The sequence below is a fragment of the Bacillus rossius genome, chromosome 3 (genome assembly GCF_032445375.1).
Source record: "Bacillus rossius redtenbacheri isolate Brsri chromosome 3, Brsri_v3, whole genome shotgun sequence".
Classification (NCBI taxonomy): Eukaryota; Metazoa; Arthropoda; class Insecta; order Phasmatodea; family Bacillidae; genus Bacillus; species Bacillus rossius.
This window is the reverse complement of record NC_086332.1, coordinates 131,214,829-131,240,356: the sequence shown is the minus strand read 5'-3', so window position 1 is coordinate 131,240,356 and position 25,528 is coordinate 131,214,829. Positions and strand designations below refer to the sequence as shown.

The window sequence follows — 25,528 nt, the reverse complement described above, 5'->3', positions numbered from 1 at the left end:
ATGCATTCTTTTGTTGCAAATCTGTGAGGTAATTCAACTGGCCTCAATATTGCTGACTTAAGGTTGGGAAAATTGAGGAGATTTTAAGTTTATGCAATATAAATAAGTTTTTTTCTTCCAGATAATGATGCAGTTATGTTTTGAACACGAAATTGGTTTGGCAGCTGTTATGAAAGAACTATTGTAATAAGATTTTATGCCTCTTGATAGATATGGCTGCAGAAAAAAGGTCAAATGACTCCATTAAAAATTAATGTTTTTATAGACATGTATTGTGTCACGGGTAGATGTGAAATATTTAGTATTTGTTAGTTTAAATCCTAGAGTAAAAAAATTTTGTGTTTCATTATTGCCAAAATTAAGCATTTGGATGTTTTACTAGGTTTGAAATTTTAAAAGTATGTAGCAAGAAACAAGTATGCGTATAACATACCTGACAACTTTTACGGATTGTCCGTAAAATTTATGGGTAGAGGCGTTGTTTTACGGTTTTGCGGAGCCTGGATTTTTTTTTTTACTAATTTTAAACCTTTTTAATAAATTTAGAAATTTGCTGAACGGGTAATTTTGAGTTTGTAAAGACGAGGTTTGTATGAGAGAGACAACAAACATGGACGTGGATGCCAAACAAAGAAGCATCTTTATATGGACATCATCATTCTCATTGGCTCTTTCCGACGAATCAAAAATTAAGTTACTTGTCCGTTTGGAAAACAAATGCCACTCAGCTCTAGTTTCCAAACATGGTGGAACGTAACAAGCAGTAATAAATTGCTTAGAAGTATTCCGAAAAGTTTTAATTGTTCTGTTCTTTTATATTTCCTATATACCTTACACCAATTCGAAAATGGACGAGTAATTAAATATATTTTACTAGTTTAGTGGTGTTTTCCATCTATTTATTTTATTTTATTTATTTTCATCCATCCATCTGACCATACAGACATTTGCACAAATGGTATAGAACACGTCAAGAAATACAAGAACAACAATAACTAAGAAGTCACACAACAATTTTAATAAATGTGCTCGAAAGCAAAGAGAAACATGTGTTCTGCAGCTCAGTAAGGAAAAAATTCATTACTGCATGTGATTACATGATTAATAAGTTTCTTTTAAGAGTGAAGTTTTATAACATGCAGATGTGGCACGATTGAAGAGAATTAAAAATGGACAATTTTCCTCTGTGCGTTACTTTGTGAAATTATTCCCCATCATCTTGCCTGTGAAAAAAGGGGAGGTAAATATGTAGAGTAACGGTATATGCGAAAACAAATGCTAAAAATCCGAAAATACTTTTATTGTATGCTCTTTCACTTCCTCTTTTCATAACAACCGGCGGAGATAAGAAATTCCCAATACTTTAGGAGATATCAAATTTTTTAATTTTGCAATACAAGACCTGTGCAACCATTGGAAAGTTGCCATTTTTGTTATTTTGCCGTGTGTTCGTGAATGCGTAATTAATAAAATGGTCGATTAGGTCAGGTCAGTTACATTATTAATACTTTCAAACTAAGCCGACATTAAAAATAATGTGAATTAATTTTAATGGCTGTTTAGTTTTAAAATATTTATAATGTAACTGACCTGACCAAACAAACCGGTGACAAAGGATGAACACTGAACAGTAGGAACTAAAATGGTCGATTAGGTCAGGTCAGTTACATTAAAAATACTTTCAAACTAAGCGGACATTAAAAATAATGTGAATTCATTTCAATGGTTGTTTATTTTAAAGTATTTATAATGTAACTGACCTGACCAAACAAACCGGGACAAAGAATGAACAGTAGGAACTCATGTAATTTTTTTTTTTTACTTATTACTTGCGCAACAAATCCAAATAACAAAAATAAAACATTAAAATTTGAAACGTTAAAAACTCACCTAAGTTAGAGGCGGGTACAATTTCTTTGCCATTAGTAGAAAATGATGTAGTCGTTCACCTACGTCGCGAAAAAAAAAAAAAATCATACTCGTAAACAAGAAACAATGGTGGCCGCATGAATGCAAGGTATTGTGATGAAAATTTAAAAATTTGATATCTCCTAAAGTATTTAGAATTTCTTATCTCCGCCGGGTTTAATGAAAAGAGGAAGTTAAAGAGCATAGAATAACAGTATTTTCGGAATTTTTAATTTTTTTTTAACAATTATCGCCGAACTATGAAAATTAAAAAATTCAATATCTCCTAAAGTATTTGGAATTACTTATCTCCACTGATTGTTTTGAAAAGAGGAAGTGAAAGAGCATATAATAAAAGTATTTTCGGATTTTTAGCATTTTTTTTTGCATATACCGCTACTCTACATATTTACAGTTTTTTGTGTAGTTGTTAACATTGTTGTGCTAATTTTTTTAAATATTATTACAGCAGCACTAGAAAATATATTTTTAGAGTAATTTTGCATAAGATTTTGTTGGATCGAATATAAGGTTATGGGAAAGTCGAGAAATTGATATTGGTTACCAGTACTTAGTAATAATTGCCGCATATGATTTACGCCAAACTTTATAAATTCTAAAAGTTTTACTGATGAGAGTTTAAAAAAGTTGGCAGGTATGGTATTAGTTTAACAAGGGTATGTCATTTGGGACTTAGGCTTGTGTATTTTTGTAACATATGCTCAGCGATTGAAAGTACTACTTAGTTTTCAATATATTTGCAACATCACATTCAGTAGAGTAGATTTAGGTTTGCATTTGGACCATTTGAGATGAGACTATCTATGTTTAGAAGGCAGGTTTGACTATTAATCCCCATAATACTTTTGGGCCACATGCATGTTTCTTGTGGATCCTGACAAGATAGCCCAGGTAAACAATTCCCACCCCAAAGCAGTCAAATGAGTTCAGATGTTCTCAGTTGCTGTGATGCGCTCCCACGTTATCATACATTTTGTCCTGATGATGTCAGCTCTGAGGGAAGCTATTAATGGCACTGGCAGGCTAACTGATTAGGTGCACTACTTTCTTACATCGCTAACACTGGAAAGTGAAGAGACTGCCTGAAGAAACTTGTCTAATGTTTCAAAACTGGAAAGTGTAAGTACAGGTGTATTAGTAAGCTTGTGTTGAATTCTGTGAATTTCTTCATTTTATGTCTTCATGCTTCAGATGTTAACATGTATTCTTCAGTCATGCTTGTGCAGCTCGCTTATTCTTTGAAAAAAGACAGAAAACTTTACAGACATAATAGTTATAACGGTTCGTTACATACAAAAATAAAAAGATGTTAAGCGCCGATCGTAGTTTTTGTTTTATTTTCCAAAGTAGAATGTTGCACAGACAAATCCAATCACTTTCAATATGTTACTCACTCATTCCATTCGTACATCCGCCTGTCGAGAATTGCTCGCAGCCCAGGCGATGAGAATTAACGGAAAAAAAAAACTTAATTTAAGTCCTTCAGTAAAATCTTACTGTAAGTACACGAAAATAGTGCGACCTAGAACAGGGCCGCACCTGGCGAAACCGAAATTCGCCACGAGCCAAACGCTGACGAAGGTGATCACAATTTCTAATTACTGTCCGAATGAAATAAAAAAAAATTAGGTTAACTAAATACTCGGCATGGCTCTGACCACCAACGTTAAATTATCTATCCCGCAATTTACTTCATTTTTGGCGAGAAGCCACCGAACGCGACCTACTGGTGCAGCGATCGACGGACAACTGTTGAAGTCATGCCACTGGTTTCTCCACGCAGGGAGAGCAGTTACATGACCTCACCTACCAATCACACGCACGCTTCATTCACACTACACATCACAAGCCAATAAGAACACACTACATACATTGAAAACAGTTTTCTACCCATAGAAACAGGGGATTCACTTTCTCCTTCTCTCTCCCACACCGTGAGACAGCAGTTATCACACAGTTCCCACGACCAGTGGGGAATCCCAGCTTTTATCTCTGTTGGCGGGGAATCACTGTTTCGTTCTCCTTCGCACTTACAGGCATCTTATGCCTCTCTCTTTCTACACATCACCTCAGACACAGTCCCGTGTTCTATAACTATTATGCAACACGTTAATGAAAATTAAGAACAGCAATCATAATACAAATTACTTTACAAAATTGAAATTATTTAGAAAAAACCTGAAAAAGTATGCCAAAACAGACAAAAATCTAGTATGGCGACTTATTTGTGAATAATTACATAAAAAATAGTAATGATTGAAAATGTCTGTTAAAATACCAAGTACATTCTTAAAACACGTAGCAAGTGAAATATCAAACCTTAAATACATAAAAACGGTAAAATATTCTTAGAGAGACTTTTTAAGAAATATTTACATGCATAAAAATAGTTTAAAAGAAAAATATTTAGCTAGGAGGGCAGGGTTCTTGCAACGTTACATAGTAAAAAACATTTTGGAAGAAGACTAGCAAAACATTCTGTATTTAATATTGTATGGGTATAATAGATATATTATTTGAGGTTGTCTTAAATTAATGGTTCAGTCATATTAGTTTTAATAGACTTAATACCCTATTCTTAAAAGGAAGAATCTATGTAGTAAAATAATTCACTTGATTATTTACTGTGTTTGTAAATAACATGGCAGTACACAATAATAGACTTGAATGCTGCTAAGTTGCATCAGGATTATAATGTGGTCGGGCATACCGGGATGGCAAATATCAAAATTCTCCATCCAAGCAGGAGTTGCGACACATGCAGCAAGTTTCCACTTGTGACCGTCCTTCGAAATAGGTTTTACGGAGGATGTAGCTGGATGGAAAGACGTGGCTGGCCCGAGGTGGGTGCTCGTGACAGCGACTCACTGTTGCAGTGGTCAGCACATGCATCGCCACGCTGGCCATCAGCATCGGGACCATCAACGCAGCGACGCTGCTCCACAACGGCATGCTCGCCAACATCCTGCGCCTGCCACAGTCGCTGTTCGACACCACTCCCGTCGGCCGCATCCTCACGCGCTTCTCCAGCGACGTCAACGTGCTGGACACCATGTTCCCCATGATCATCCGGGCCTCCATCCCCAACATCTACCGGGTGAGCCGTTTCTTCCCGGTGCTCGGTCACTTCAAAGATAAAACAAACATCATTCATGAGGTGTTTCAAGTAATCAAATACTTATTGTTTCGGCTACAAAAAAGCACTAAAAAGCCTGTATCCAGACTTACATCTTCAACAATTTATTGTTTATAACACTGAAAAATAATAATTTATTTGTATTGTTCTTTTCTCAATGATTTTATTGTATGCTTACAATGTATTGGCGTTATGTTTCAGTCTTTAAAGAGGCTATCAAAGAAAATTAAAAGGTTTAGTTTAGTTTTCAAGCTACAGCATACACACCTACCTATTGCAAATGTAATATGTATTACTGAATAATAATTATAAATAATATAGAGAACACTTAATAAAACTAAAATTGTAAAATTTACTATGTTAATATAGCAATTACCTCAAGAAATCTACATACACCCTCCTTTAAAACATAATAATAAAAAGAAAATATTACAATAATGGAAATGAATACAATGATGGTGAACTTTCAAAGAATTAAAATAATAAATTGTCCATCAAACTTATTGTCTATATCGAATTCAGTTTGATTCCACAGTCATGCCAAATACTGCCAAACTTCTGATGCCATTTCTTACACAATTTGCACTATTTTGCCAGAATAATTATACTTTACAAGTGTCAACAAGCATTTAGTTTGACCAGTCAATAGTAAAATACATCTACCAACCATACACCAGACACCACTTTGCTAACAACAAAAAAAAAAAAAAAAACACTTTAAAGATATTATCTTTTATCACGTGTCCGCGGGATATTCATCAACGCTATTAACACCACTAAAAACAAAGACGTGCCACTTTCAAAGCAAACCCGTTTGCCTAAAAGAGAAAGTTACTAGCCATTCTGTTAGATGGCTGCAAATGCAGTGAATTTACACTCCACAGCACTGCACAAAAAGCATAAAATTTTATAATGCCGAAAATCATTATGGAAATATTTTAAATAATCATCCATTCTATTAAGCAAATATACTATGGAATTTGCACTTTTAATTGTTCTTTATACACCAGTCACGCTTACTTACGTGTCAATGACTCAATTAGCTGCCTATTTTTAAAACCAGTGAAACAAATATGGCGTATTTCTGTTTACATCTCTCTGCTGAGACACGTTATAGAGTTACACATATTGATGAATTACATCTATGGAACCTTCAGCTGTTGTTTTTATTGAAAAACGTACTTTGTTTACAGATGTGACGATAATATTATATATTTTCACGTTTAATTTATTTTATAGTTAGAGATGAATATTATTCCACAGAAGTCCAAAAAAAATAATTCATATGTGAATTGGACCTGAGTTGAGCCATTTAATGCTGCAGTTATTTTGTAGTGAAGGACTATTTTCGTAAAGGGTTTTCCTATACTGCCGGTACCGGTACCGGTACCAACATTTTAGCTGCGGTTCTCGGTGCCGGTTAAAATGCTGAGAACCATAGGAACCGAGAACCGAAAACCGGTACCGACTCATCCCTACTTCTTTTATCCATGTGTGCATCCATCTGTCACTGGTGTAAACTTGACTTTTATAAGGACTGTTTGATTGTGCATTTTGTTTTATATATTTATTGTGTGGTGGATGGCAACTTGTTTAGCATGCTACTAATTTAAGTATATATTTTGGGTTGTTAATACTTTAGGAAATGAATTGCCAAATAACTGGGTAGGTGTAAGACTCAAGCCAGTGTACTACTTGTAGTGTGTGGGTTCTCCCGTTTAGCAAAAAATATTGTTTTTAATTAACTGTTAATTAAAAATTGGTAGTTCATGAAATTTGTGTTAGGTTTTCAAAAAGTAGCTGTACACAGTATTTTATTACTTTAATCATTAATAATCCTGAATTGTTACAGAATTGGCAAGGAGATAAGACTGTTTCTGTACATACCAGAGTAAACCACACCCTGCAAGAAGCTTTATCTTTGAATAAGCCTCTCACCCATAATATTTAGATTATAAAAAAAATATTATTTGTATAGAATAAGCCTTATAACAAACTTTTCAAACATAACTTATAGACAGATTTTAAAGTTTATATTAAATTTTTATTTGGGCCATACTATATATTATTGAAAGAAACAAAATTTAAGATTTTCTACTAAATAACCAGTACTGACGTCCGCCAGTTATTTTTTTTTTTCAGAGTTCTTATTTTTGCAACAAAAAATACTAATGAATACAGCAATATTTCCAGTAAAATACTTTATGCAATTAGATACCTCTTTAAGATATCGGGCAGTATACATTTTATTCATGGATAGCCTGCAGCTACATGTAGACCCTCTCCCTGCCGTGTGGATGAGTGTCTGGTGGTAGTTATTGTGGCTATTATACCTCAAGCTGTTAGAGTAGCATATCTAGTGGATATTATGACTTACCGGTTGTGTCTGATGCGTTTTCAGAATTTTTAGTTACACATTTAAATGTTTTACTTCGTAAAATTCTCAATCTATGCAGCACATAACCTTCAGCTTAAAATGCTTGGTATTACTGATAAAATTATTTCAAAAATTATTCATCAGAGTAAGTCGACAATTAAATTGTTTATTTACTCTGAGGTAATTCAATATTTGGTTTGGTTTTCCCCTCTCCCGTTCATAATAAATGTTGATAGTTTTTTTTTTTTATTTCACTCCAAAGCTTCATAGGATTTTGGTAAGATTTAATTTTACTTGAAATTTTTAAGCTTTTTACTCCTATAGATTTTATCTTCACAACTGAACTGTTACAGGCTCGGTTCAAGGTCACACTTTTGATCATGTTCCGCCGGAGAGCGCGAGTAGTCGTGTGTGGTCAAACATTTGTTATCGCAGACATATCATCTTCCCGGCAATCGCTTTCGTCTGTTGTGTGTAAGGGGAGAGACGATGCGGGGACGCTGAATTGCGCCCCATTGGAAAGGGCGCCTTTCAGATTTTTCCTTGTAAGCATACAGTTCGTAAAATCCTGATGGGCTGCCTTTCCAGAGTTGGCTGTTCGCTCTGTTTTAAGCGAAAGAAAACCCTGAATTGTGCCCCATCGGAAAGGCCGCCTTTCAGGTTTTTTCCTTGTACGCATACAGTCCGTAAAATCCTGATGGGCTGCCTTTCCAGAGTTGGCTGTTCGCCTTGTTTTAAGCGAAAGAAAACCCTGAATTGTGCCCCATCGGAAAGGCCGCCTTTCAGGTTTTTTCCTTGTACGCATACAGTCCATAAAATCCTGATGGGCTGCCTTTCCAGAGTTGGCTGTTCGCCTTGTTTTAAGCGAAAGAAAACCCTGAATTGTGCCCCATCGGAAAGGCTCCCTTTCAGAAATTTTTAGTTTTCGTTAGATCGTTGTGGGCACTGAATTTCGCCCCATCGGAAAGGCCGCCTTTCAGGTTTTTTCCTTGTACGCATACAGTTTGTATAATCCTGATGGGCTGCCTTTCCAGAGTTGGCTGTTCGCTCTGTTTTAAGCGAAAGAAAACCCTGAATTTCGCCCCATCGGAAAGGCCGCCTTTCAGGTTTTTCCTTGTAAGCATACAGTTCGTAAAATCCTGATGGGCTGCCTTTCCAGAGTTGGCTGTTCGCTCTGTTTTAAGCGAAAGAAAACCCTGAATTTCGCCCCATCGGAAAGGCCGCCTTTCAGGTTTTTCCTTGTACGCATACAGTTCGTAAAATCCTGATGGGCTGCCTTTCCAGAGTTGGCTGTTCGCTCTGTTTTAAGCGAAAGAAAACCCTGAATTTCGCCCCATCGGAAAGGCCGCCTTTCAGGTTTTTCCTTGTACGCATACAGTTCGTAAAATCCTGATGGGCTGCCTTTCCAGAGTTGGCTGTTCGCTCTGTTTTAAGCGAAAGAAAACCCTGAATTTCGCCCCATCGGAAAGGCCGCCTTTCAGGTTTTTCCTTGTACGCATACAGTTCGTAAAATCCTGATGGGCTGCCTTTCCAGAGTTGGCTGTTCGCTCTGTTTTAAGCGAAAGAAAACCCTGAATTGTGCCCCATCGGAAAGGCCGCCTTTCAGGTTTTTTCTTTGTACGCATACAGTTCGTAAAATCCTGATGGGCTGCCTTTCCAGAGTTGGCTGTTCGCTTTCTTTTAAGCGAAAGAAAACCCTGAATTGTGCCCCATCGGAAAGGCCGCCTTTCAGGTTTTTCTTTGTACGCATACAGTTCGTAATATCCTGATGGGCTGCCTTTCCAGAGTTGGCTTGTCGCTCTGTTTTAAGCGAAAGAAAACCCTGAATTTATCCTTAATATTTCCCATATTCCCATAGTGGATTCCACTTATATTCCCAAAATAAAATAATGAAGATATGTAATGGTATTTCTCAATAATAATAATGTGACTTTAGTCCACCGCACACAGAACGACTTTCCTTGCGGGATTGTATGCATATTTGTTTGTTACACAATATTCCTTCCTTCTTCCAAAGTGACTTGCAGTGACGCGATGTAATGTTCACACTTACTTAATAGTTCATTTTCAGGAAGAGTACACCCTTGTACATCCGTAGCTTGCCCTGATGAGGATCCATAGTTAACATTTGGTTTAGTCGATTGGAGTTCACGCCGTTTTAGTTTCATCCGACTATCTTCTTGGTAAGCCAGTTTACGCCGAGTTGTGCAGTGTCGAATCTTTTTACGAATGACTTTCTTGTGTATTGAACCAGGGCTCCTACCTGACATTTTTTTTAAAGGACTCTTCTCCCAAGCTAAACCTTTCTTGAATCTTGTCCTGCCATGTAACATTTACGCTGTGTCTATGTGTAGGTAATTTATTATTTTGCGTCCATTAAATTTGGCAACGAGGCTCGTATAGAATTCTACCGAATTACTGGTTTTGTTTTCTTTGAGATATCTGTCACAAAAAAATGTCTTATTAAAAAATTAAAAACCTTTATGTATACTTATAAAAAAATTACAATTCGCGGTAATAAATAATTTTAGTAATAGTGTCCATGAATAAGAACGAAATAAAAACTGCTTTCTGCGAGTGGGATTTGTTGACAATGGTTTCAAGCTCAATGCTAAACCGCCCCAGCTCACGATACTAGGCTGCTGGGTAGGGCCTACATAAGTATCACAATGGGGCATTTATCACATAGCACATAAATAAAATTTTAAGGAGTGAATTCTTTCAGCAGCATACACGAAAACACCTTTTCCATTACGTAATCGCATATAACTATAAATACGGCTGAGAAACCATACAATTACCATGTTATGTGTACTGAGGTTGTATACAAATTGATGTTTTGTTTTGATTCATTAACCATATCAAAATATGAAACTAAACTAATAAAAACTACAAGTCATTTGTACGATTTCAAAGACGACACGTAGACATGGGATACACCGCGCGCTCAAGAAAAACTGTCATTGAAATCTAGAAGTAATAGTCTTTCAGCACAGCATGTACATAGAAATGAGACAAAACAAAAATAACAAATAACGTATTTATTTATTAAACTTAGGTGATGGTGAATAGACGTCACTTTCTCCTACTAAGTTATGAAAAACATATTTTCCAGTAAATTCTGTTTGTTTAATTGTTTTGAAAATATGTTAACTAAAATTGCACTTTTTTTTTGCGAATATGCTGATTCATTAGCATATGAAACAGAGTTATATTTAATGATATTTCTTTGTGTATTATACTTTTACGTAATTCATTATTGTACATTCCACGACATATCAAAATCGTTCCTAGTTTACACTCATACCTATGACATTCATTCAAATATTGTGGCAATATGGATGATATGATTAAATGCATTTTGAAAAGTTGTACATTTCATTGGCTGTCACACATTAAATCAGTCTTTTATTATACCTACTTCACTTGTTCCCATAAAACTTATTAGAGGTTAAGCTATAGATGATCTGGGCGAATTAGCAAAATATGCACTCTCTCGATGGAAGTATTTTCACCGCATTCTACAAACATATTAATAAAACGACAGATTCAGTTAGGCACATGTTATATAAAAATTGAAAATAGGCATGAAGGTCTCGGAGGCTATTTTAACAGTAACTTTTAAACACTAAAAATGTTTTTATAAATGCATATGCATAATCCTCTGCCTTAAATTATTTTAGGGTCATCGTTTTTAGGATGACTTTAAGTGAAAATTCCAGAAGGCAAGGGTAATACAATTTTGTGAGCTCCTTTTGTTAACGCTTATTTTTATATATAGCAGCAATATTAAATTAAGTTAATTCGTTCGCTAGTTAACAACCCCCCCCCCCCCCCCCCAACACACACACACACACACACATGGGAAAATATTACATCATCAACCTCTCTGTTAAAAAAATGATTTAAAAAATACAATCCAGTCACTGAGATTGGCGCACCATCTGTTGTAAGGTTTAATTAACAGCTGCATTCTTAGACTTCAACGTTGGGAAAGCAAACCGTATGTGCTGCCATTTAATTTGTAAATTTTGTACTTTGTACTCATTTGGAGAATGGTTCCAACATTTGTCAACAGGGGCGACACACGTAAGGACATCTATCTTCGAAAAGGTTCGTAGGACAAACTCCTGTAGGGCAAACGACTTTAGGGCAAATGCCTTTAGGGCAAACGACTGTAGGGCAAACGCCGGCAAGCATTTATTTTCGGATTATTGAAAATTCGCAAACTTTTAGGGCAAACGCCTGTAGGGCAAACGCCTGTAGGGCAAACGACTGTCGAAAAACTTATTTTAGGGCAAACGCCTTTAGGGCAAATGCCGGAGCTTGGTCCGAATGTGATTATCAAACATTTTGTGCAAACGCCTTTAGGGCAAACGCCTGTAGGGCAAACGCCTGTAGGGCAAACGACTTTAGGACAAACGCCTTTAGGGCAAACGCTTTTAGGGCAAACGCCTGTTTGGAATGAGGACTGCGAGAATATGCTTTGAAAATGCGTTTAGGGCAAACGCCTGTAGGGCAAACGACGCACTCCCATTATGTACACTTGATAGCTTTAGAGAGAGATAGGGAACACACACATGCTCATGTGTACATGTACAATATGAGACACACTTTCCACCAATATCTATGTTGGGAGTCATTACAAAAATCAGAGCAAATGGCTGTTAAAAAATTTGGTTTTCAATGAAAAGTTATTCAGGAATTCTATCTGAAAACAAAACATAGAAAAAATTATTTCAAGGTGGCTGAATCATTGTGTCCATCATCGAAAAAAACATGGAAAACGTGGAATAGTCGGAGAGCTGAATATAAATAAAGAACTTATAAATCAATGTAATATATACGCAATGTACCTGAAACTATACTCATTTAGCTTATTTCAGTACAACCGTGAAGGTGTAGTAAATATTTATATGAGGTCGGGGGAATTCCGCATACTCACACTATCACAGCGTCCATCCATATCTTACAGTCACCAATAATAATAACATGTTACTACCCTATGCTACACAAATTAATGTCATTTTAATACCATAAAAGCATATTTAAGAGATTTTAACTTGAATATAGCTTTTATATAATGTTTGCTATGAAAGGGCTTCACAACTAAATATACAATTCAGTCCTATGTCCGCTCAACATATGACATTATATTCACTTGTAATCTCAAAATGTTAATAACCCAGTATGTGCGCAAGATTACCACCTACAGCTCTAAATCCTCAAGGTTTCCCTTTGAAAGTCCCCAATCTCAAAAACCAGACATGACTTACGAAGGTTACAACCTAGCTAAGGAAGGATTTTTTAAATCCTTACCCTCTACATTTGAAGAGCGTTAGAAACTGCAGAATGGTACCCTTTTACAAAGGGAGTGCGGCCTGTGGAAATAAACTAGGAGAAAATTGTTGACAGCTTCTAATTTTGGCACTATTTGTAGGCGTAAACCACATACTTCATGCCAAAAATTGGTGGCTACATTGTTGTATGAGGATTTCGATACAGATGCTATGATATGGGTTAGAGATCACGAAAAAGAGGTAGTGAAAAAGCTGGAAGAGACTTGTGATGTACAAGTAAAGGCATGTGGACTGTTTGTTGATGAAGAAATACAATTTCTAGGGGCCAGCCCAGATGGACTGATTGAAAGAGATTGTATCGTGGAAGTAAAATGTCCATCTTCTGGAGTAAAGCCAGAAGTTCTAAGTCCTGATGAGTTAATTCTTAAAAGGAAATGCACATTTTGGAACATATCTCGAGACAAAAAAAAACTGTTACAGACATTAATAAGAATCACTATTTTTTCTACCAAGTTCAAGGGCAACTTCATGTGACAAGGCGTAATTACTGCATCTTCGGGCTCTGGACTCCAAATGGAATTAAAACCACATGTATTGACAGAGATTATCTGTTCTGGAAGGATCAAATGGATCAGCAATTGACAAAGTTGTACTTAAACTGTATGTTGCCAGAACTTGTAGACCCGCGACGACCGCGGTCGTTGCCCATACGAGATCCTGACTATATTACAAAGGAAGGCTATGAACGAATTTGCTGCAAGACAACACAAACTTAGTGTCAAGAAACCATCAAATTCCAGAAGAAATAAAAGTGTACAAGCTATTGCCAACAATGATGAACCCGAATCAAAGAAGACAAGAAGAAATTTGTGTTTTTGAATATGATTTATCACTATTCATAATGAAATCGTCTCATGTAAGTCATTATAAATATACCACATGTTACACTCACCTGAACTTTACAAGACGTTTGCATTTGATTCTTTAGTACAAACGCATGATATAGCTGTATTGTTTTTGGGTATGTCATTTTATGCATTGTTCAGTTCTTAACTACATACATACATTTTCAGTGCGATAGTGTAACTTATTAGTTATGTGCTTACTACATTGCATGTGATAGAATTTCACTAAAGATAAAATCGTTGTATCAAGTTTTGCATAAATTATTAACATGTACATTTTGGGAAAGTGTTTCTGCTTGTAAGAAAGGTTTCATTTTGCACTAAGTATACGTTTTATGTGTTCTAACTTGCTATTTCAGCACTGTGTGGGGAGAGATTCAGTCTCAAAATTGTATATATGAAATACTTAATCCAATATTCGATAGATATGTGCGATATATTCCTTTAACATTATTCGTATTTACATTTAAATAAAAGATAATTGCAATATCAGTGTTAACTCGGCTGAGTGTATTTCAACCAGTACTTAATGTAAGAAGCCATTTTATCTATAATGTATAAAAACAAGAATTGAAAAATGAATGCTTGTATAAAGATCATGTGTTTATTTATAGGTACTAATAAGTCTGCATTTGTGTCTGTATTTGATAAACTATGTATGGTAAGTTTGAAATTGGCTGGCACATTTTGTGAGGTAATTCCTCTTGCAAATGTAATAATGTTTGGCCGATGATAAACATGATAAGATGTCGGTGTCACTGATAATCGAGACTTCAAGCGACTTCATAACAAATCAGGAACATTATGGCAATAAGCAAGAATTTACTTAAATACATTAAGTAATCAAATCAACTAGAAACATTTTAATAAATGTTCTTGTCTTCTGGGTTCTAGCGGCGTCACAATGGAAGTTATTTCTGACGTTTCGGAATGCGTTGCAGCCTCCATCTTCAGGGCAGCAGCAGAAGTTGCTTCTTACCTACTGTTACTCTCAGTAACCTACTACCTACTGTTCGTCAGTAACCTACTACTTACTGTTATTGAAACGTTTTTTGTGGAATTACTAGCTATCCTGCCCTGCTTCGCACGGGTGTAGTGATTTAATTATGTAGTGTAGGTGTATTTACCATTTATTCTTGTGTATCTACTCAAGGAAGCTTTTATCTCTATATAATATCTATAAAACAGTGTCACTGTACGCGTTTGTTTTTATTTCCGCTTACTTCTTCTGAAAAATGCAACTGATTTTAATGTGGTATTTATTATCAGTTAATTAATTTTTTGTTACAAAAGGCTATACACAACAGTACCCGAAGCAGGGTGGGGGAAGGTCGCTAGTGGGGCGACACCGCTTGACCGTATGGTCATTAGACCGTATCAGAGAAAAGTGTGTCAGAATCACTGCTAGCCCCGCCCCCTCGCTGCCATTGGCCGGTAGCTAGAGGGGAAAGGGAACGTGACCAGGAGAAGAACAACATAAGTACGCCAACTCTCAGACACAATCAGGGTGTCCCCAGCTAGTACTTTTTCGAGTTTTTTGCCTTGAATATAATATTATGTTTACACTAAATTGTTTTATTATTAAGTGTTATTCAAACACACACAGGAGTGGAAGGGAATCTAATTTTTCAGTTGACGACGACGAGTCAGGTCAGGAACTCAATTCGGTCGTTCGGCATTAATTAAGTCATATTTTTTGTTCCTGGCTTTTATTCTGTCGACAGTAATAATTAATTTAAATTTATATTATCAATGTACTAATATCGTTTTCATGTTCTGGTTTCATCGGTGGGAGAAAAAATGAAACTGACAATGAAATATTATATGTTTCAAATAATCCAATTGAAAAAGAAAATACAGCTGACAACGGCCAGTTTTAGACATAAGCAAAGTTTATCTAGGAGCGAGAGTGGAAGCTCTTTTTGATGGGATTAGATAAGAGCATAGTTAGACCAAGTGATGTAGGTTAACACTATTGAAAGTTAATTGTTTGGCCTTCTATGTTGTATTTTGGAGCCAAGTTTTAAAACAAATAAATTTTAATGACTCTGTTCTAAAAGGTTTAGCCTTGCTGAGTCCAGAAAAGTATAAATCAGATGACAATCACAGTATAATGCCACTTGCCAAATGTTTTCTTAATGTTATTGAAGAAAAATATTTCGATAACCTGGATAGGGAATGGCGTTTATTAAAGACTGTTGAAGCACTGAAGAAAGACGACGAATTTATGGTGTGCGGTAACAATGACCCACACAGATTTTATTTTAAGTACTATTTATTTATTTTCTTACCATACTATTTCGTTTGATTGTTATTATTTATGCTCAGTCTAAATGCCAATTAACTACATGCATTCATGTTTAAAAGCTGTCAACAACATCTGTAATAGAAATTTGAACAAACCAAGTTAAAGCCACTTGACATAACCCAAAAATTGTATTTACCTCTGGAAATGATATATGATTAATTTAATTTATAACACTAATTTTATGTTGTGAATATTTCCTAATCGATTTCCTGTTTGTTTTCATATATTGTATTGTTGACTGGAGTTCTATCTAATAGTGCTCAACGTATTGTCCTGGGTGTACATCATCTACTTCTGACTCATCCGTGATATTATATTCATATAAATAATAATTTTAATATATAAATTTAGGAAGAAAAATTCTAATATTTTATTGTTGGAAATCCTTGTGTCATTATAGTGTACTGTGTTGTGTTGAATAAATGTTTATTGTGTTTTTTAAGTAAAATAAGGATTTGTACATACATATAGTCCTACACTTTTTACCTAACAATCAAATTAAGTTAATAATTGAATTATTAATGCAGTGTCAACACCTACACACAATATAGCTACCTATAAGTTACAGTAGAGAAGAAATATAATGGATTTTTGGAATACAGTTTTTGGAATGAAAAATGCTATAGGAGACCAAATGTTCCCTTCTATAACAGTGTTCATTAAAGCCATGCTATGCTTGCCTCATTCATACGCAGCAACTGAAAGAATATTTTCTGCAGTAACATTGACCAAAAATAAAATTAGAAACAAAGTACAATCACCACTGGTAAATGCATTTCTTTTGGTAAAATTAAATTGATGTACACAGCTGCAGATTTTACTGTTTCAGGAGAACCCCAGGAGCATATGAATTGTCTCGCGTGACTCAAGGGAGCCAGCAATTCGAAACAGCTTTGTGCATTAGCATAGAAGAATTTTAATACCTACGTATTTTAGGTAGATTTCAAAGAAATAGTTACTACCTATTGTAGCCGTTACGAAGGTGCGACTTCCAGAATTTTTTTTACATAGTTTTTCGTTTCATGGTCCATAGACCCCAAAACCATCGTCAACTCAAAAGCTTGTATATGTATACATATGTGTATATATATATCACTTTCTTGTGGACGCGATAACTGTCCTAATTTTTCTCAAATCAATTCCAAACTAATATAGAAAATCTAAATGTGGAAAATCTCGATCGAGTTCGTTAATGAGCAATATCCGAAGAAAGGGGTAGAAATGGGGAAGGTTTTTTCAAAAACAGAAAAATCGTTCTAAATCACGCAATATGGAAAATATCACATCCTTTGAATTTATTAAAATTCTTAGGAGTAATGCCAAAATATTTTCTCTGAATATGTTTTTGATACGACCGACGGTATCTCCAAGGGGTTGAAAAAACAAGGGTTGGCGGACAAAAAAAATCATAACTGTGTTCGTAGGTAAGGCATCAAATTTGTACTAATTATGTATTTTTCTTATAATTTCTATATAAACTTTTGTCTGGAACAATTTTTGATTAGACGAACCATTGCAGTAATGTAGTAAATAAAATAACGATAAAAATTAAGAAATATATATATTTCATAACTCCCTCAGTAAGTACACCATCAAAATCGTTATAATTGTTAGTAAATTTTATAATTTTTATCTAAAACTTTTGTCTGAAATTATTTTTTATATGTCGAACCATTGTTGCAGGGGGTGGAAAAAATAAAGGTGTTGAATTAAAAAAAATCATAATGTACCATGTACACTCATAAATCCCTTTATCGTGAAACCTTAAAGTATTCAGTACATCATTCATCTTAAATAAATTTTTATACGACCAACCACAACTTCAAGGGGTTGAAAAAACAAGGGTTGGTGGCAAAAATCATAACTTCCTTCGTAGGTACAACATAGAATTCGTACGAATTGTGTATCAATCATATAATTTTTATCTAAAACTTTTGTCTAAAAAATTTTCGATCGGAACATCCATTACTGCAAGGGGTTGAAAAAATAAGGGGTAGAATTAAAAAAAACTCATAACTCTCATTAGTTACAATATAACATTCTTCAAGTTGTTGGTAAACCTTATAATTTTTATCAAAAACCTTTGTCTGAAACAATAAAATTGATTGGAAGTACTATTGCTACAAGGGGTTAAAAAAATAAGGGGCAGAATAAAAAAAATTCATAACTCCCTTAGTGGTGCACTTTCAAATCCGTTCAAATTGTTTGTTAATCATATAATGTTACTTAAAACTTTAGTTTGAAACAATTTTTGATAATACAAACCAATACTTCAAGGGCTGGAAATAACAAGGGTAGAAAAACAAAAATACATTACTTTTTTTTAAATACTTTTACTATCAAATTAAATATAATTTATTGTAAAAATTCCTAAGTTTTATCTAAAACAATTGGTTTAAATAATATTTGATGAAACTAACTATTAACATAAAAACAGGGTTCGAAATTTAAAAAGAAAGTAAATTTTTTAGTATCAATTTCGTTGGAATTTATTAATAACAATCTTAAGATTATCTTAAACCTTTGTCCGAAAAAAAATTATATGACATTAGTGTAAGATATAAAAAACAGTGTTTGAAAATCAAAAATAATTTAATGACTACCTTAGTAGACATATTATGAATATCTTTAAGACATTAAGTTAAAAACATTCAAAATATTTTCGCTTCATGTAATATGAGAATATGTTACACCAATCCTTTTTGAAGATTGGCGAACATATAGGTATTTATGTCAGCTACATTAAGTTCTTAAAATGCTCTAGGATTTTATAGAAGTTTCAAAAATATTTCCAGAAGAATAGTTACTTCGAAACTACCTACGCCTGTAGAATGTTTGTTACAAAAAGATTTTTTTTTTAAATAATTATGCATTTAACATTAGAATATGAAGCTGTTATTATGACGATATACATAATCATAACAATAATAATTTGAAGCTGTTATTAAGACTATATACGTACCTAATAATAACAACAATAACAGTCATTGTCAAGTCTCTATAACAAATTTTTACATTCAGCTTTTGTTAGGCGTAATTGTAACTTTACAGAACTTAATCAACAAATCGTGTAACCATGCACCCAACGAAACATTTATCAAAAATAAATGTAAACTGTATAAACTAACGTGAATGGGTGGGCTAAGCCGCTTTAATCTGTTAAAAAGTACAACAGACATAATATGGAGCATGAAAGTCGTACTAGCTGTGCGGCACCCCCAGGGCAGGAGAGAGAAGTCTGCCGGGGAGGGAGCCCTCCTTTCCAAGTAAACAAGTCGGCCTACACTGGGTGAAAAATTGTCGCGCGAATAACTAACGCCTAGCGTTTTTCACACAATGAAATATGTATTTAAAAGTTACTTCTACATTTTATTAAATACACGAAAACTGATTGAAATAAACGTATGGGTAAAGTAACTTAAGTTACAAGTTTCAAAGATATATTATGTAAAGTGCAAAAATAAACAGAGTTAATTTTACAAGTAAAAACAAGATAGTATAATTTACCGCAAGTTAATATAGAAACGCATTCTAAATAACAGTGAATAGTAAATGAGATCTACACATGTGTAGGTTTATTTACCACCCATATTATAATGTTTAAAACTTATAGCCCAGGCATTTTAGGGGAAAAATCGAGCAAACCTAAAAAAAAAAAAAAAAAAAAAAAGTTTGAAATTTGGCACAGACGTTCCTTTGGGTGTTAAAAATTGATCCTAAAAAGTCCCCATCTCTCAGATGCCGGCTTCATACTTTTTTAAGGCAATAAGGGCGTAAGTGCCGAAATCACAGATGGTCCCCCAGGTTCTTTGTATCAGTGTTCGAAGTCAGGCTGGATAAACGAGCAACTATTTTTAGCATGGCTAAAACATTTCAGTGCCTTTTGTAAACCAGATCCTAACAATCCAGTATTGCTTGTTCTGGACAACCATTCCAGCCACATATCTCACGAGTCATATGAATTTTGTCATCACAATGGAATAATCATGCTGTCTCTGCCTCCACAAACATCCCATTGAATGCAGCCTTTGGATGTTGCTTTCTATGCACCGCTGAAGAAGGCCTACCACGAAGCATGCAGAAGATGGATGGTAAATCATCCCCACGAAAAACTCAGTCCAGATGAACTTTCAGGACTCTTTAACATTGCGTTTATTAAGGTAGCAACAATTGAGAAGGCAGTCAATGGTTTTCGGAAAACTGAAATTTTCCCTCTAGATCCAGATATTTTTTCTGAAGAGGAATTCTTTCCCAGTAACCTGCAAGAGTGGATAGGTCTATCATAGAAGGAGGAATTGAAAATGTTACCACTGTCACTTCTCCTTTTATTTCAAGTTCAACTACTGGGAACAGAATTGTCTCGCCCAATATGGATTTTACACATTCCAGTTGTGCTGGTCCTTCGTGTTCTTTCCAGGATGTGGCTCCAGTGCCAAAAATAATTTCTCGGGTCGCAATAGAGTCAAAGACAAGGCCTAGAAGAAAAAATTGCATTCTCAGATCCTAACTTCAACTCCGCAAAATAAATGTCTTGAAGATGCTAGGGCAAAAAGGGCTGTTGCAAAAAAAAAAGTTCAAATAAGAAAGAAGAAAGGACTTCATGGAGAATTAGGCCCAGATTCCCGGCCAAAAAAGAAACAGTCATAAAAAGATACTTCCAGTTAGTTCCTCAGAAGATGATGCAGTTGCTGATCCTTGTGATGACATAGAACCAACAATAAGCAATGCCAAAGACTTTTGCATTCTTTGTGGAGATGAAGGACATGACAATGAACTTTGGTATAGGTGCACTTCGTGTTCAGAGTGGGCTCATGCAGAGTGCACTGGTTTTGATACACCAGACAATTATATTTGTGACTATTGGAAGTCATAAATACCAATCACTTAAGAGTTGATTTTATCAGCTATAATTTACATAATTTTTATTTTGTCTGAACAATTTTTTTTTCACACAAAATATTTTAATTCATTTGCTTGTAGTGTGCTATGCATTTATTTGTGCTTTAAGTATTAGTTAAGTGACAGCCATATGTCCAAAATAATTTAAATATATTGGTGAATATAAATGATCGGAATTACCCAAACGTCGGGGTAATTCCGACCAAACATATGACTTATTAAAAAAATTTTTTTCCCAAACCAATAACAATTTCTTTATTTTTAATACCCACAAGTCAAGTCATAATATAGGAGAATATATATTCTGTTTTACACCTCCATTCCGTAACAAATTGTCATAATATGGACAATCTTGCTTAAGTGATCGGAATTCCCCCACTCTACCCTATGCGATAATAATTGACTGACATATTAGGGATTACAAGGAACTACTGCACAACAATGGGTTTTTGAGCAATTTAGGTTAATATTGACTATAACATTTTACCAGAAATAAAAATAATGCAGGTTTTAAATTTGGCACAGACGTTCCTTTGGGTGTTAAAAATTGATCCTAAAAAGTCCCCATCTCTCAGATGCCGGCTTCATACTTTTTTAAGGAAATGAGGGCGTAAGTGTCGAAATCTGCATATCACGACTGCTGTGCGAAAAATATTAATTCAGTTGTATCGTAACTTGACATAACATGACAAAACAAAACATAGTTTTTCATTTCACCAATGTCCTGCTGAATAGCTGATATACTGTAAATCTTTCCTGTTGTCTTGCTTGAGGGTGGATGGACAATTTCAATGTGTGCATCTTCTAACCTCGCAGTCAACATCGCAAGGATGTCTGTATCAGTAGCTATTACTTTTACACAACAGCTTGTTGAATACTGAAGAGCAATAGCTGCTATAGTGGTATCAGCATCTCCTGAGCACTGAATTGCGTGATGACCTGAAGTTAGAAAATAAGTTACTAATAATTTGATGAGCCCATTTTTGTTATGGCCATTCCTCAGAAAGTCCATTTGCGTCGATGTAACAACATTGTTAGCAGCTATTGAAATATCGGTGGAAGACCTCCCTGCAGAACGCCGCCTTCGCTCTTCCTCTTTAGTGGTTAACTTGTCATAACCATCAAACACTACAGTTGCTGTCACAGAAAAATGTTTTTGGACGAATGTAACATAAACCTCACATATTTGACCAAATGTAGTAGGTCTTGGCCACACAAGTACATGCAAGAGGTATCCTCCATCGATAACTACTTTGCAGTCTACACTAATGCTCTCATTGGTTACCTCACACCTTTTTAAGATCTTTGCTATGACCGGATCAGATAGAACCAGTGCTTTCTTCGGTAAGGGAAAGAAGCAAGCATGGAACATCATCAAGAACGATGTTTCCATTCGGAGAACAGTACATGTTTTTACATGTCCACATGCGGACAAGAAGATAGTTATTGCAGCTGGAGAAAAGTTTGCAATTGCAATGTATCAGGGACATGATAAGTATTCCACTTTGGATGAAATGAGAGTAGGCCTATATATGTATACCTGCAAGATAGCAAAGATGCCTGTTAGTGCTTCTTTCCAGCTAGCCTCTCTTCCACCAACCAGTGCCGCATGTGAACAGCATTCTCTTCGGGTTTACCTACAGGTGCAAGAGTGGCTGGGCCATTCATTAGATCCTGTTGAGTGGGGATGGAAAAGTGTGAGTGGCACACTTGTTCCTATAACAACATCCCTTCCTACAGCTCCAGAACAGCTCCTGAATTTGATATCATGTAACTGTAAAAGTGAATGCAGCCACAAATGCGAGTGTGTGCGGATGAAGTGTGGATTGCAGTGTGGTATTATGTGCACCAAATGTCGTGGGGCAACATGCACTAATGTTGTTTATCAATGATCGTTCTGATGAAGAGGACTTTAATGGACTGGTTATTTTTTTATTTTGTAGTTCCATTAATTGATTTTAGATCAGGTTTCTTATTTTTGCTGTGTATTATGCAACAATAATGGATGTTAAATAACTAAGTGCCTTTTACTTCACATCTTATACAAGTTACGATACAACTGAATGAAAATTTTTCGCGCAACAGTCGTGACATGCATATTTCGGCACTTACACCCTTATTGCCTTAAAAAAGTATGAATTCGGTATCTGAGAGATGGGGACTTTTTAGGATCAATTTTTAATACCCAAAGGAGCATCTGTGCCAAATTTCAAGACTACATTTTTTTTTTTCAGGTAATATGCTATAGTCAATATTGACCTAAATTGCTCAAAAACCCATTGTTGTACAGTAGTTCATTGTAATCCTTAATACGTCAGTCAATTATTATCGCATATACATGTTTGACCAACCGATTTAAAGCTAATAAAATAACGGAAATTGTTTTATATAGGTATATTTTTGCCTATCAGTGGTGAATTTGATGTAACTGGTGATTGTATAGAGCAGTGATATATTTTACTTCCATTAGTTGAGTATAAATTAGGTTATAAGATAATTTTTGCCATGTATAAAGTAATAAAAACGAATGATTAAGGACTAAGGGCCCTTAACTTTAAAATTTTGACCAAATTTTGATATATTAGAATGAGTTTTTTTCACGCAACAGTCGTGATATGCATATTTCGGCACTTACGCCCTTATTGCCTTAAAAATGTATGAAGCCAGCATCTGAGAGATGGGGACTTTTTAGGATCAATTTTTAACACCCAAAGGAACATCTGTGCCAAATTTCTAAACTGCATTATTTTTTTTCAGGTAGAACACTAAAATTCATGGGCTATTAAGCTATAAAAATTATATCGCATTTCGATATATTAAAAAAACATCACTTACCGTAACCTTTAATTAAACTATTGGCTTAAGTGACTAAACAAATGCGTTTCAACAGTTAATTAAAAATTATAATAAACTATCAATAATTTCATTAAAAACATAAACTTTGACTTGCGTGGTTGTTCTGTCAGGACTGTGAACGCAGGCGTGTTGAAGGAACAGCTAAATGACTGGCTAACTGGCGTGAGGAAAGCCTTCCCCCACCCGCATGACCCGCCCCCCCACTACCATTGGCCAGGTAGGTAGCGTACGGTCTAGTGTCGCTACGGTTTCTGGGGGCGACCCGTCGCTAGTTTCATAAAAATAGTGGTGTTGTGTAATGTTATAAAAAGATGATTTTGAATCAATTTAATTTATTTTCTTGTTTTTAGAGCATTTAAATAAAAGTTTTTTTTATTTTTTTAGAATTAATTTATTTCATAATTTTTATTTATCATTGTAAATATCGAAATGTTTCTTAAGCTGTTCATTTCATTTAGAGCGTCGATATTGACTGTTTGTTTGTCAGTCAATTTTGGTGCAGTCTAATTCATCAATAAGTAGACCTTCTTACGAATTTACTCTACTTAGGGCCACATATGGCTTGACCAGCTGCGAAGAGCTTTGAACCTTAGTATAGGTACACGACGGCGTGGTCGACAGTGCTACCTTGCATTTTGTGTACTGCGCAAGCCTAGCGTAATATAATTCATAATTTCGTTCTGCAGTGCCGTGACAAAAATTTATCGGTAATTGCACAGATTTAGGTTTAATAATGTGAACACCCAAACTACCTTGTGAATATGGGGGCTTCCGCGGTTATGAAATTCGATTCTCCGCCAGAAATATTTAATACGACCATTTAAAATTGTATGTTTGCTTAACATAAATTTCATAAGGGCATTGTGGCGATACATGAAATGTCTGCGAACAATTACGGGATACTGTTCAATTAACCGCTGTGTTGTTACCATATCCAAATCATCCGGATATTCCATAGGTTGTCCAACGACGATGAGGAGAGCTTTTAACATATCTAGCCAATTGATGTCATTGCAACTGAATGTCAAAAAGTAAGTCTGCGGTCCTAGACACCGAATTTGTGCCAACAGTTCGTTTAATGCAGTACGCAAATATGCCGCTGAGCCTCTGAAGTTCTTAAGGTAGATGAACGTCTTCCACTTTCGCATCTTGACCTTCAACTTTTTTACAGAAAGCAGATTTTGTGTTTTTTGCCCTGTGGTACTCTAAAATTTGGTGTATATTATTTCTCTATGTAAACACTATAATATAGATGTTTAGTTTTTTTTGTTATTAATAAAACAATTTGGCTTATTGTTGAGATAGTATAAACCTAATCATTGCGCCTAATTCATTTGCTATATTTCAAATTTGTTTTTACAAACTAAGTTTTATTTCAGTGTAGATTTGAGGTTTAAAAAACATACTCCTCAAAACGATTCTATCGAGCCCAAACTCGATGGGTTTATCTTATTTAGTTCAGAAATTACTATGGCCATCTTCCGGCTTCATTATCAAAACTTCATGGTACCATATTGTTGTATTGTCACCGAAGATACATATGTGCACCAAATTTGAGCTTAATCAGACATAGGGAAGTGGTTCTAATTCTGCTTCCAAGATTAGTGTCGAACACACAGACATACATACATACAAACATTGCAAGTTAAATAAAAGCTTGTAAAAATGTTAACACTACCTGCTACGGCCATAAGAAACGATGAACATATACGTACATTTATGTAACGGAAGGCAAACGAACTTTGCATAAATTATTTATGTAGGCCTATGTATGGTCACAATATCATATCACCTAGCAAAAAGTATAGTAGAGCCTTA

The 25,528-nt window shown here is 35.1% G+C and overlaps 2 protein-coding genes across 2 annotated transcripts in view; one reads left to right on the top strand and one right to left on the bottom strand.

Moving 5' to 3' along the window:
- Nucleotides 1-25,528, top strand: part of LOC134531251 (multidrug resistance-associated protein 1-like) — a 592,793-nt gene that overhangs the window by 467,219 nt on the left and 100,046 nt on the right. Inside the window, exon 21 of the mRNA XM_063366941.1 lies at nt 4,806-5,026. Within this exon, the coding sequence (XP_063223011.1) occupies nt 4,806-5,026 (221 nt within the window). The remainder of the gene's footprint in view (nt 1-4,805; nt 5,027-25,528) is intronic.
- Nucleotides 4,928-25,528, bottom strand: part of LOC134531252 (uncharacterized) — a 154,980-nt gene continuing 134,379 nt past the window's right edge. Inside the window, exon 4 of the mRNA XM_063366945.1 lies at nt 4,928-5,055. The gene's annotated coding sequence lies outside the window, so the exon portion shown is untranslated. The remainder of the gene's footprint in view (nt 5,056-25,528) is intronic.